We start from the raw sequence: 14,944 nt of genomic DNA on the forward strand, positions 1-14,944 counted from the left end.
CAAATCATTTAGTCAGATGTAGGGCATAGTAAGTTCTTTCTTTATTGATGCTTATTACCGCCCTTGGCAATAATTTGACACTAGTCTGTAAATAATCGTTTCTGTACAGCAATTTCTATGACATCGATCCTCACGGTTGGGATACGATGCCAGGCAACAATCATGTAAGCCGTATCACCTGATCTATTCAGGCGTCCCTGACGCAGTCATAGCTTGCAGGGCCCCATTTCACTATGTGGAACCCCCTGGATCTTTTCAGAAATGGGCCGTGTTTTATGCCGCTTTGAATAATATGTAACGCCGATTACATCAGTAATAAAGAAGCTGTATATAGAACTTTGCCCGTTCATCACACCAACTTCTAAATGTCATTCCAAGAAGTTTGAATGCAGTGGAAACTGTGAAAAAACCGGCATCTGTCCAATCCGGTTGTCAACACCGGCATAAAATGTCAGTCCCATCCGTGGCTTGTACATTTATCATTAGCTCTATAATCCGGCACACTGTCTAAGCCATATTATTCATCAAGTCCCAGTGAGTTCCTGTTCAGATGTCTTCCACTGCATTATCGTGGTGTGTCGGTATAAATATGGTTCAAATCCAACTTAGTGAAACCTGTTATCACTGGTATGGCAACCTACAGACAAGAACATTGGGAAATGACTATCTGAAACCATAATCATAGGTTTCTGTAAGAAGGGCGGATACGGCTTTTTGAGAAAGGGGGTGCGCTGTTAAATTTATGTTTCAGCTGTCATTCACAACTTTGCAGATTCTGACACCTTTCAGTATGCACTTACCGAAACAAATCATCAAAAATACCATTTCAACCTATAAAGTGGAAAACAAAACGCGATGAAAATGGAGTTCAAACGATTCACTTAATTTCCCCCAGCGCTGGGGGGAAAACTGGTTTCAACAGCTGTGTTCGTTGCGCCCATAACGCATGGGCAGCGAATAGAGCTTGAACAGTATGCATGTCCGGAGTATGAGGTCGTGATCAGTAGTCCAAATCTTGGTTTTGTACACAAACAAGTAAATAATCAACTCCTTACATTGAAAAAAAAACACACAAAAAACTTGTCACAGAGAAAGCTCAATGTCTGGTTTATTGACACCTACGAGACACCTCGTATATGTCTGCCTGCTGGTCTGCTAAAGACAACATGCAATACACAGCTTCAATCATTGACCACATGTAATTTAAACTTATCACCTATCAGGATATACGCCATTAACAAAATAGATTGATTGACTCCTGCACCCAAGTCCTGTCTCTGCCACATTATGTAATTAAGCAAACATACACATACACATGTACACATGACATGTTTTTATGTCTGTGGGTTGCAAACAAACTACATCCATTTTTCTCGGATGACTGAATCTGACGGAAACTGATGCAAACTCTTGTCAGTTTCAAGTCCTGCTTTGTACTTGGACGAATGACAGTTTCCAGCCACATCTCTACTGAGATGATTTTTGATTGGTTCGAACGCAAATTCAGAGAACATGTATTTACAAAAACCAGCATCTCTATATACATTCTTTATGGAAAACAGCTTCTTCTAGTGTAAATGATTTTGTTCGACAACGGTATATGAATCCATGCTGAAACGACTCATCAAGTACAATAAATGAAGTTGTTATCAATAAAGAATCTTACTTTCTTGTGACTCGCCATACTTCTAAAATGCCCATCAAACAGATCATCTTTCTGTACACACAATGAGCCCTCAGTGTATCAGCAAATGAACCAGCCAATCGGAAGTCGTCGTTATGCTTGAGTGCAACCCTACCCGCTATGACTGGGTTCGGTCTCCCGAGGGCTTCGTAAGCCCAAGTACAAAATATTGCAATTTTTAATCGCGATTGTAAGCTTATAATTTTGTCTGTTTGTTTTTTACAAGCGACAGTGTATACTTTATGCCATGAATAAGTGATAATTGTGTTTTAATTATGTTTGATGTTTTGGTTGCATGTGACCTTTTATAAATTTTCAGGTTAAAGGGGAGATGGGCATCCCTGGATCTTTGGATCCGCCTATGTGTCATGACTTTCCATATGGACACTCATGTTGTTCCCACCGCATCACGAGTATGATTTTGTGTCCTGTCCTACCAGCGATTCTCGTCCGAAATAACGACTGAGTGAGTGAGGTTAAAGCTGCACTCAGCAATATTCCAGCTATATGACTGCGGTCTGTAAATAATCGAGTCTGGACCAGACAATCCAGTATTCAACAACATGAGCATCGATCTGCGCAAATGGGAACAGATGACATGTGTCAACCAAGTGAGCGAGCCAGACCACCCGATTCCGTTAGTTGCCTCTTACGACAAGCACAGTCTCCTTTTATGGAAAGCATGGGTTGCTGAAGGTCTATTCTACTCCAGGACCTTCACTGGTCCTGAAATAACAAACTAACGAAATAAGTATCATAGAGTTGGAACAGAATGCTTCAGGATGTCAGTATTCCTTCGTTTGGTAAATCTGGGTGTTTTTTTTCTGACTGTGGACAAGGAGTGTCCAACCACAGGCAAACTGTAGCGCAAATGGGGTTGCGCAGCGTAGAGAAAATGACCAGTCTTCATATATGGGTTCCGATTCCCTACATGACTACAATGTGTAAACCAACATTCCTTGTGTCACCACCACTAGAATATTGCTAAAAGGTTGCGGCGTAAAATCAACGTCAGTCAGTCAGTGTTTAATTACCCAAAATATGAATATCAGCATAAATATTATCAATACAAAGACAACGGAATTTCTATCTTCATAAAAACTTCCAATACTGAAAACAATTAAAGCTGCCTATGGTCCAACGGATGAGGCTACAATGAGGAGTCTCCTAGGAGTATTTGCACTTTGCAAAAAGATTCAGATCTGGGCCTAGATTTTTGGAGCTCTTTGTGTAAAGGTTATCGTAAGAGCCATACCTTAACATGAAGTTGCGACTATTTTACCTCTAAGAGAGCTTCGAAAATCTAGGTACAGGGGCTCCTTTCACGAAGCAACCTTTACTGGGGTTAACCTTGACAAAGGCGGCAAGTTTTGTAGCCGATAATTGGATGACAGAAAACATTTTTGGCGACGAAGCGGCGACACTGATATTGATCATGATTGATGTATTGATTGATTGAGTTTAGCTTTACGTGTCATCGTGTTAGACACGTGTCATCGTATCCAAGTTGCCTAGATCGATTCTCATGATGTAAAGCACTGGATTGTCTGGTCCAGACTCGCCGTCATATAGCCAAGACATTACTGAGTGCGGATTAAACAACCAACAAAATCAATGGCGAATTGATGCATTATTGTGAATGTGCTTTGAGCGGTCAGAATTGTAATTATCTGCTATATTATTTTCCCATTCCATTGAATTATTGGCAGAACTTTCCAGTTGATGACCAATCAGGCCACATCGGGCCAGATAACACTGCGACAAGAAGGCGTATGAACATTGAACCTGTAATGTCTCCAATATGTGGTGTTTTCGAAAAGAGGGTACGCCAGACACCTAGCATCCATCAATTTGGAACGGATTTGCAAAGCTCTTCACGTATGACGGACAGTGCCAAGGGTAACCATCCGCATGCTAATCATCAGCATACGAGCAAGATACCGTGTATGTATCGCCCAAAACAAAAGATATTGATCAGATCAGATATTGACCTTCGCACACAAAATTAAATTGTGCAGACATCTGACGTCATTCCATCCTCGATATCACGTCATCTGTTTCCTTTGTTTTTGTCCTTTAGTCATTTAGTGCGTTTTAGAAGCAAATCAAGAGGTACCGTGACCGTTGTTTATTCGGTTGTCTTTTCAGTTTATAAGTTTATACGTTTATAAGTCTCCAAATGGGCATATAACTATTAACTTGCAAAGAATTATTTTAGGTATTTGTTGTGTCAAGGGCATACAAGGGAATTGTTATTATCATCTCCGAAATCATAATATAGTTAGTATATACAGTCAAGTCTCGTTTATTCGACAATGCGACGCTTTTGTAACAAACTGAATACAGGCAATTTCGTCGCACTCGGTAATCCGACAATTCTTTGTGCAACAGGTGACGTTGAATTAGCGAGACTTGACTGTATAATACCTATATCACGACAAAAACAGAACAAGACAACAGCAGCAACAACAAAAATACATGCACATACACATAAAAAGGAATAAAACAAGAACAAGAAACAACAAAAACAAACACACACACACACCCCTACCCCCCCCCCCCCCACCCAACAAACAAACAAAAAAACCCAAAAACAAACAAAAACCAATCAACCAACCAATATGTATCATTAGAAACTTATATACTTGTATTACCAAGTATTACGCTTGTATAAGCAAGGTTGACTAACAATATTTATGTACTGTAAATCTGAGGTAAGCATCGTTCTCAACCACTGAAACTCCAGGTTAGAATTGGTCTTCAGCCAGCCACACTTATCGTAAGAGGCGACACGGGGTCGGGATCGGGTGGTCAGACTCGCTGACTTCGTTGACACAAGTCATTGTATCCCATTTGCGTAGATCGATGCTCATGCTGTTGATCACAGGATTGTCTGATTGACCACCGCCATATAGTTTGAATATTGCTGGGTGCGACACTACACCAACCAATGAGCCAACCAAATATCGTTCCAAATGTCAGGAAATTTTTATACCACTTATTCTAATACCTCGCTTTGTGCTTGATGATTGGGTATCTTTTCCAGGTATATATGCAACAAATAAACGTTTTACTACATGGCGTACAAATATACGTATGCTACATTATGTACAAATATACGTATGCTACTTGGCGTACACATAAAAGAGACAAACACATAACTATAATCATTAGAGATATTTTTAAAGAACAGTGCATTGTACAATTAGACATATTTTCTACATGTCCAATCTTGAAATATCAGTTGCAGAAAATGTTTAATCTTTATCGTTGCTTTCAGTGTTGTAATCGTAATGAAATCATCTGGGGACATGTTTGCAATAAAAATCAAACGTAACCATTTTTAAGCGAATGCAAATTGTTCTTGGAAATTATTTTCCTTCAAAGTTTTTCAGAGAATCACAACATTTCCAAGAAATAACGTTTCTCGTAAATACGTCTTGGCCTAGAATTGGACTGTCGACCATAGTCATTCTTTTCGATCAGACATATTGTTTTATGTCATATTTGTAATGTCCTCTGCATTATGAGGTCAAATGTCCTTCTTTAGTAATGATCTTCCATTACTTTCATCCATTGCCTCATACAAATATCTTGCCCATAAGTAAGGCAGTGGCAGGAGCAATTACCAACAGACAAACTGAGAAGAAGACTTTGTCAATATATTTTGATACATCAGCCCAGGTTGTCTGTTTACCGTCAGGAAACTGGGAGTCTTCCTTCTGTGGACCGACTGCTCCAGAAATGGGAGCCGTCTTCCCCTGTCGTCTGCTTACATGGCGAGTCATCCATGTTGGAATCGGTCTCTTCCGGTCTCTGTGGTAGAGCACGAGGGTCATGATCGATCCCGCCACACTGGCGGCACTGACGACGAGCATGATGGTCAAGTAGACGGACAGTGCAGACAGTGACTCCGCTGTCTTGGGCATGTTGTCGTTGATGAAGCTCAAGAATACTGCCAGCGACAAGAGCACGGTGATTGCATACGACACCCTCTCTCCTGACTCAGCCGGCAAGAGAAACACAAGGACGTTGAGCAGCGACAGAAGGAGCACAGGAAGGATGACGTTCAGGATGAAGAACGCTGGACGCCGTTGGATCACGAAGGTAACATACACCATAGAGATGTAGTTATTGCCGTTAAACTTAATAACCGGATGCATGTCTACCTTTTTCAGTTCCCATTCCCCGTTTTCACGGTAATTATAGAGGAGAACACCATCCCCTACCTTCAAATTAATGTCGTCAGATGATCTCCCCCAGGGAAAGAATTCTATCTCACAGGTCTGGGTGTCATACGGGAACTTGCTGATGTCGACGGCACAGGCTGTTATGAATGAGTCGGCGGGATACCAGTGCAGGATGCCGTCAGAAGACGCTTTGGTGATGATAACATTCTGTCCCAAAGGACGCATCTCTTCAAAGGAATTGGCCACGGCAAGAAAAGGAAGCCAGTGCGAGTCCGAGGGCGGAAAGACGTGTCTGGTGCCGTTATATTCAGTCTCGTTCCACGTCATGAACTCGTCCTTCCATGAGATGTCCAACCATCCCGTGCAGGACAACTTCTGCTCCACTTCGTCAAAGCCGGTGATTGTGAGGATGTGGAAGGTCAAGCTTACACTAACAGGTTCAGACTGGTTTGACACTGGCCGAAGACGACGGTCAACCTTATTCTGTAGAAGGTTGAGGACATTTTGAACATCTTCTGAAGTCGGATTAGCAGCAACTGTCACAAAGAACACCACGCATAGCCAGATCAGCGCTTTCACAGGCCCCATTTTAAGTAAAAAATTTCTTTCACTGTAAAGTTTATGTTTCTTCAAAGTTCAGAGCAGTTCCGTTGCAATAAAAAGTCTGTTTTAGGTGCTTCTTTTCTTCCAGAAACGCCCTTCCTTCTAATCCATCTAATCACTGGAGGAGGCTTTCACGAAACCGTCTTTTGACTATATTTTCCTGCACCATTACTCGGCTACCTTGCAATTCTTCTCTATTACACGACAGATGTAAATGACAAAGCTTTCTCGAAACCGTCCTCTGACTATGTGTTCCAGCACTATGGCCTCGACTGACATCCGACTCCCACATCCAATATTTATAGCTCGGCGATTCAGTATCTGTTTTCTGACACTCGGCTGCTTAGACAAAGATTGGTTATCAGTCTGCATGGTGCGTATCTTCTGATCTTTGTGTTCAGTGTTAATGATTTGCCAACACTTCTCTCATTGATTAGTGTTATTGCTAAACGCTCTATATATAGACCAAATTGGACAAACTGACATTGTTTAGTGAGTGTAAATATTGCACTATTTCAGGTGCACGGATGAGTATTACAACTGTTATAATTAGTGGAGCTTTATTATGGTAAGTAACCTACAAGGTTGTGAACAACTTCTTTGAGTGGTGTTTTAGAAGCTATAAAGTACAGTCCTGCTTGACAATGGAACACAAGTCAATATCAAAATAAAAGAAGTTGTTATCCATAAAGTCTGTCAATATTGTTCAATGATGTATCCTGATAATTTCAACCAGCTGTTTCATTGACCAGTTGTGATGCAATTAAGACTGTCACGTAGAAGAATGACCGCTGTGCCCGAACTGAACAAGTTGGACATTTTGTGTATGAACACAACAAGTCTATAGAGAATATAAACATTGTTAGATGCTATAAAATGGTATAAGATTTCGGATAAGTAGGGTTTCCGGGTAGATGCTTACATCTTACTTCATTGTAACATAACTAGATCAATGGCACATGGTATTGATCTTCAGCAGAATCGTTACAATAACTACAAGTTATTCTTTCAGATATATAGATTGTCTAAATTAAAATTGCATCAGGATTTATCCACAGCGCTACGAGACGGTCGACAGGATATGCACAAGTACAGACCCATGCAAAAAGTATTCGGACACTTGACGTAATTTCTTACATGTTATTTCAGTGTAGCATAAATAATTTTCATGAAGCGAGTTTAGGGTGGATGCTTGTAAAATTTGACTGGCAAATTGGAAATCATCGTTGCTCTGCGCACAATCACATAATGTCAGTTTAATTTCCCGACCACTATTTAACTAATAACGTCACATAAATTTAACCAGTTTATCAACTTACGTATGGTTTCACAATGCACAATCCCATAGGCCGCCATGTTAAAGGAGTGAGTGAGTTTAGTTTTACGCCGCACTCAGCAATATTCCAGCTATATGGCGGCGGTCTGTAAATAATCGTCAATCCAGTGATCAACAACATGAGCATCGATCTGCGCAATTGGGAACCGATGACATGTGCCAACAAAGTCAGAGAGCCTGACCACCCGATCCCGCTAGTCGCCTCTTACGACAAGCATAGTCACTTTTTACGGCAAGCATGGGTTGCTGAAGGCCTATTCTACCCCGGGACCTTCACGGATACCTGTGGTAAAGGAGTTCACATGTACACATGTTGATTAAATTGTTGCCATTCGATACAAAAGCAAATAGAAATTATGTGATTGTAGGTAAGATTAATTAATTGAATAAATTCATGAAAACTATTTATGCTTCACTAAATTAACATGTAAGTCTATGTCTATTACGTCAAGTGTCCGAATACTTTTTGCGGTGTCGGCCCGGGAGAGCTACTTTTTAAATTAGCGCAGTTCCGGGAAAGCTACTTTCTCCAACGCAAGATTGTACCGCCAAAGCTACCTAACTGAATAACACTGTGATCAGCTAATCCTGACAATTACCGATTAATGGAAAAAAACGACCCCTGTGATTTTCTCTTTTTTAATTCGATTTGTTTCCTGTTAGGATCACAGAGTACAGCATCCAAGTGTGTGATGTTATTGAGCTCGTTTGACCCCCTGTCCCCTTGTGGACACGTGACGTCATTGTGATTGAATTGATGAGAACTACATCCGCCTCCAACTCACATCTACTCATGTTTGTCAGCTTCCTATCTCTCATTATATATATTTATCTGGGGCTATACCTTCAGTCGTCATGGCAAATGCACAAGTAATAGTAACGTTCGTTGACACAGTGCGCGGAGGACAACATTTATTTTTTGATGGATATAAGTTCAGGTGTCGCAGAAGTCACACAGAAAAGAAATACTGGAGATGCACTGTTGTTGGATGTCCTGCTCGTTTGACTACAAGGTAGTACATTTTGTTTTACATTGATACATTATTGCTAAGCAAACTACGGGGTAAACTAAAAATGTTTGAAATATTTAACGATGTTAGATAGATAGAATTAAGTATATATATATATAGAGAGGTTAATATGTTAAATGTACTCCCGAGCGTAAGCGAGGATGTACTTTTGGATATCAACTCTTGAATATTCCTTTTGCATACAGAGACAGCAGACTTCATGCCGTAGAAGAAGGAGAACACACACATCCTGCTGTACCATTCCCACTTTTCCAAAGGGCGAAGTGAGCGAAGTGTCCTGTGCCCGACTAACAGCCTACCCTAGTGCTCCACAGAGGAAACGCCGCTACCGGCAGATAGACAGTCGTCTTAGATCCCTGAGTCAAGATCTACGGAACCAGGACATAGATGATATGGAATATGTTGATTGTATCTGAACTGTTAAAACTGGAGTGATGTGAGGATTACAATGATGAAATGGCAGTAACTGCTGACAGAAATATTTTTTGTGTAAACGTACATTTTACATGTATATACATTTATTTCATTTACATTGTTTGTACCCGTGAAGGTCCCGGGGTAGAATAGGCCTTCAGCAACCCACGCTTGCCATAAAAGGTGACTATGCTTGTCGTAAGAGGCGACTAACGGGATCGGGTGGTCAGACTAGCTGACTTGGTTGACACATGTCATCGGTTCCCCATTGCGCAGATCGATGCTCATGTTGTTGATCACTGGATTGTCTGGTCCAGACTCGATTATTTACAGACCGTCGCCATATAGCTGGAATATTGCTAAGTGCGACGTAAAACTAAACTCACTCACTCACTCACTCATTACATTGTTTGTAATATATGGCAAGCAAAACCGAACACATTAAATATGGTGAATACGGTAACTTAGTTTTTTATTGCCTTCATTCCCGGTAAAGCTACATCTCCGTAATCACATACCGTGACGCACCCCATCCGGTAAAGCTACACCTACTTTCCTCTTTATAATTAAGAAAGTAGCTTTCCCGGCCCATAACCCTTTTTGCATGGGTCTGTACCTTAGGCGGCGGTCTGGTAAAGTGGTTAAGGCGTTCGCTCGTGACGTCGTGGCACGGGTTCGATTCCCAACATGGGCACAATTTGAGAAGTAAAATGTCCGTGTCCCCCGCCGTGATATTACTGGGATATTGCTGAAGCGGTGTAAAACCCAACTCACTATTTCAACTGAAGATCGCACTTCACAGAACTCTTAACTTTCTTTTTCGTTTTGTTTTTATTGAACTTCCGTTTTTTTGTCTTGATGCTGTGCTTCTGGTCAACTCCAACTCCCTCCGACAACACAGAAAACCGATTTTGCGGTGCGTGTCCCTGGCCCCTTATTTCTCCCAGATTTCCACCAGTTATAAGTAAAATCTGCAGACGCCGACCTATTAACAGTCTGAATAGAGAGATCATTAGGCTACGTTAATGAATAAACATAGATGGCAAAAAAAGATTCTGAAGCAATTAGTTATAAACCCGCATATTGATATTGCCTTTATTGACTTAGTTTCCTTTGAAGTTGTGTTTCTTCAATGACTGTGCATGAAAAAACCAGATTGTTTCTCTCTCGACACAAAGCTGCGGACGAGACCTATTGAAGCCGTGCGATCATTATCACTAAAACTTGTTCCCCAAATACATGATTTGCCACGACCTGTCAAACATTTTGTGGGCGGTTGGTATCCTTGTGGCTAAAGCATTCACTCGTCACGCTGAAGACCCGGATTCGATTCACCACATGGGCACATTGTGAAGCCCATTTCTGGTGTCCCGCGTATTGACATTGCTGGAAATTGCTAAAAGCGGCGTAAAATTAAACTCACTCACTCTAACATCTAGTTACGAAAGAGTGAGTGAGTGAGTGAGTTTAGGTTTAGGCAGCTTGTAGCAATATTGTAGCAATATCATGGTGGGGGATACCAGAAATGGGCTTCATACATTGTACCCATGTGGAGAATCGAACCCGGACGAACGCTTTACCCCCTGGATACCAAAGAATAGATTATCAGATTATATTGTGGTGTAGTGTTTTACATCTCAGTATAGAGCATGGCTGACCTGGTAATACATAACGGAGAACGCGGCATTCTTTTCGAACAGACCCAAATGAACAGCGGACGTCGATACATTCAGCCCGCTGGTCCAGATGTGAGCTGATATTTGTATAAGCCTATATAGGAAGTCTTTCGTAACATAATCGACCTGCCTTTACGTAAAATTGTTGACTAACCTTGTCATTGATGCTAGGAACACTAGTAATTGATGACGGTTGTATTACGGTTTTGCTACGCAATTTCCTCAATACTTATTTTCTCATGTTTATATATAAGCGCACAGATCATTCCCGTATCGATCTATGAAAAACTGTTGTGATGCTGAAATTCCAAACCAATGACACATGGCGCACCCACGTATGGTAGATACATGGTATATGACCTATAAGCTACATATACTGAGAGAAACAAACCGAGGAACACGTGAAAGTTCAAGCGATCCGTTAACATTTTTCGGTTTTAAATCTGAGAATGCATAAGGAAAACTGGCATAAAGATGTGTTTCCTTACTTGTTTACCCGGTAAATTTTCCATGAAAAGACCTCTCATTGAATACTGGTTTCTTTTAAGCATCATGCCTGTAACGCATGTCATTTGCTTTAAAAGCTTAAAACATTAGCGCTAAATGTGGCTTACGATTACATATTTCTCTCAAAATAAATAATGCATTTCTCCCTCTGAGAAGCTACCATAAAATTTATTCCCATTTTTACGCATTCAGATTACAATATCAAATTAAACAGTTCGACTGAATTAATCCAACGTTACATTAAACCCACTCCCGTGCCCTCTACCGACCGAACATTATTTCAACCCATTGAGTGATGTCCCTTGAAGCGCTCCGTACGAATTGCCTAGCCCGCAAGTTGTGACTGAAACCAGTTCGACAATTACCGACAACACCTAGCCTAAACAGCAAGTTGTGACTGAAACCAGTTCGACAATTACCGACAACACCTAGCCTAAACAGCAAGTTGTGACTGAAACCAGTTCGACAATTACCGACAACACTACTTGCGACTGTTTTCGATGTACTGAACCATTGTTTACATTCCATATCTGGTAAGTGTTCTCTTTTGGGAGCCGTTCGCCTCGAAGTTTCAATTATCGATTTCAGTTAACTCGTAAGGGACAATATATCTTTTATTTCATCAATAGGAGTGAGTGAGTGAGTGAGTGAGTGAGTATGGTTTTACGCCGCTTTTAGCAATATTCCAGTGATATCACGGCGGGGGATACCAGAAAATGGGCCTCACACATTGTACCCATGTCATGAATCGAACCCGGGTCTTCGGCGTGACGAGCGAACGCTTTAACCACTAGGCTACCCCACCGCTCCCTCATCAATAGGAAGCTACAGTGAATGCATATGCCCCCCAATATATAAAATATAGGCCAGAATATTGTGGCAAATGTGTGAGATAGTGCCTTCAAATTTCACTTTCATCCTGCTGAGCAGTTTTTACATGCCTGGCATATGCTTGGCTGATTCGGGGACACCATATACATTGTACCCCAATGGATACAAATTCATTAAATCGCGCTAAACTGAAATTGATATTAATATTGATAACACTATATTTACTCTCTCATTCTTGGTGTTCTGGGACGGCCAAGGGACATAACTCATCACAATGAGGGCATGACTTTATATTAGTGGATCAACCTCGCATATGCTGCTTTCAATAAAACAAGTCTTATTCCTTCCTCCTGGTATGATTGAGTAACAGCGGAAAGAGACCTATTAGGTTTATTGACCTAAGCTTTCAAAATTATCACAAGCTGTCAGCACAGATTGCCAATTTTGCTGTTGATATTAGATGATAATTAACAACTGCTGGTGTTACAGCAGATGTTCATACGTAGACATTCAAGTTATTTTAGAATATGACAATTGTTGTATCAAAGAATGTTGCAATAAATCAAAAAGAGAACACTTCGCCGTATCCTACGTTTGCCAAAATCTCAAACCTTCATCAGGAGATAACCGTTCCCAGTGAAATTGTCTTACGTATGTAAGTTCACATTCCAAATACAGGTTGTCGAGAATCCCAGACCAGTCGGCATCTGGACTCTCAATATCAGTTTTTGCAACATAGTTTTATTCAGTTCAGATGGGGAAGACGTGCATATGACCTTCTGCATCCTGTTCAGAAGGCCATTAGCAACGTCTTAAAAACACGTCACATCAACACATCACACGTCACGACGGTAGTTACAAATATAAAAACCAGACAAGGAAAAACTAAACATATTCGATACTTATTTACACATTTACGGAAAGCTCATAACATAACTTCATTCAGAAAGGCCCACATTATGAAAATAAGTGTATCAGTATTTAAGAGCAAACCACTTTCTGAAATTTCAGAAATGTATTTAGAACGGAATTTTGTATAGAAAGTCATTCGTGAAAATAATAAGAATCAGTTTCACTTTTTGAACCACAATCACATTTTAGAGTGTCTGTAAGATTTCCATATAGGAAACCCAGAATTCTGGATATCGTCTGTTGGTCCATCTCCGTCACACTGCAAGTTCATTTGTGGTATTTCACAGGACGCTGGACGATCGTATTTTCAAATTACAATAAGAGTGTTATTGTTTGACATGAGATAATAACAGACTGGTCTCAGCTAGAGGGAAATCAAGGAATGTAACTGGCATTTGAGTTCCTGGATGCAAACCCTGTATCAAGATTCAGGCTCCAGGACGTTGTGAAGCTGATTCATGGACGGTCGTCGTGCACTTGATGGACGTCCATCTCCACTAGGTCCATCTTCAGCGTTGTCGTCCTCGACCACTGTGATGACTTGTGCACGTTGACGTCTACGACGATGTGGACGGTATATCAGCACTGCTAGTGTTATATACAACACTATAAGAAATGTGAATACGCTGATTGTCAGAGCTGTAACACAGAAACAGAGTCAATTGAAACTTCCGGAAAATGCATTGTTGTATACAAACTATTTCGTTATGTAATTCGTTGGGATATTGAGTTTCAATAAATCCCCAACAACCTGTGTTTGTTATACCAGGCTTATTAGACTTCAATGAATCAGAGGATCACCATCGTAGGATGTTGCTCATGATATCAATCACCGTATTGTCTGGATCGTAGGATGTTGCTCATGATATCAATCACCGTATTGTCTGGTCCAGGCTCGATTATTTACACCCCGCCGCCCTATAGCTGGAATATTGTTGAATGCGGCGCTAAACAACAACAAACAAACAAAGCTAAGTTAAATCATACGGTTCTTGCTCTACAACGCATTCGTTTTGTTACTTCCTTCTGAAGCACGAGTACTGACATCTAGCAGACAATGGTTTTCACATATATCTGTAAACGAAATAGGTTACCGCCTACTGAAGATGGCAGAGATCCTGACTGAGCTTGAAGCAGTCAGTGTTACTGTACCAGGAATGCCCAAGGATTTGACGAACGTTTAACCACTGACGTAACTGATGCTCATCGAGAAGTTCGAACATGCTTGGCTAACCCGATTAATGTGGACTACTGCCTGGGCATCTCTGTGACAACTTTGTAATACTATTTGCTGAACATCTATGTCACTCTGCTATGTTAATTACTGTAACTAAGACAACGTGTGTTGAATAAACCCAATGACCCTCGTGAGAAGAGGTATGGACATTGACATAATCTGTCACAATCCACTGATTACAATATACACTTCAGGTATGTAGAAATATCTCCTAAGGGACGCTTATAATTTATGGGTAGGTGTATGGCGGTATGGTACGATGATGACTCTCGATGAAGGTTCCCCAAAATAACTGTCCTCCAGATATTATACATTCAGTTCAATTATACGTACCTAAGTTTTGCTTTTCTAAAACTGTTATTGCATTTCCAAGTGTCATGGCGTTGGATGGATTTATGTCCACTAGATTTGATCCTAGATTGCCATCTGTTCTGTGTCACGTGCCCTTTTTCGTCAAATGAAAACTTTAAGAAATCCAACCCGTCATAGTAGACGGCCAACAAGGAGGCGTGGTCCGTGGTAC

At 40.9% G+C, this 14,944-nt stretch overlaps 2 protein-coding genes across 2 annotated transcripts in view; one reads left to right on the forward strand and one right to left on the reverse strand.

Annotated features, from left to right (window-relative positions):
• Nucleotides 1-14,944, forward strand: part of LOC137276206 (TP53-regulated inhibitor of apoptosis 1-like) — a 447,953-nt gene that overhangs the window by 12,705 nt on the left and 420,304 nt on the right. The window lies entirely within an intron of this gene.
• Nucleotides 5,266-6,462, reverse strand: LOC137276223 (neuronal acetylcholine receptor subunit alpha-6-like). Its single transcript, XM_067808213.1, has one exon. It carries the CDS (start codon nt 6,460-6,462, stop codon nt 5,266-5,268), a length of 1,197 nt encoding a protein of 398 aa, XP_067664314.1.

This window comes from Haliotis asinina, chromosome 1 (assembly GCF_037392515.1).
Source record: "Haliotis asinina isolate JCU_RB_2024 chromosome 1, JCU_Hal_asi_v2, whole genome shotgun sequence".
In the NCBI taxonomy this organism is placed as follows: domain Eukaryota; kingdom Metazoa; phylum Mollusca; class Gastropoda; order Lepetellida; family Haliotidae; genus Haliotis; species Haliotis asinina.

Coding starts and splice junctions, on each gene's coding strand:
- LOC137276223 (XM_067808213.1), bottom strand. CDS start 6,462: ATGGGGCCTGTGAAAGCGCTGATCTGGCTATGCGTGGTGTTCTTTGTG.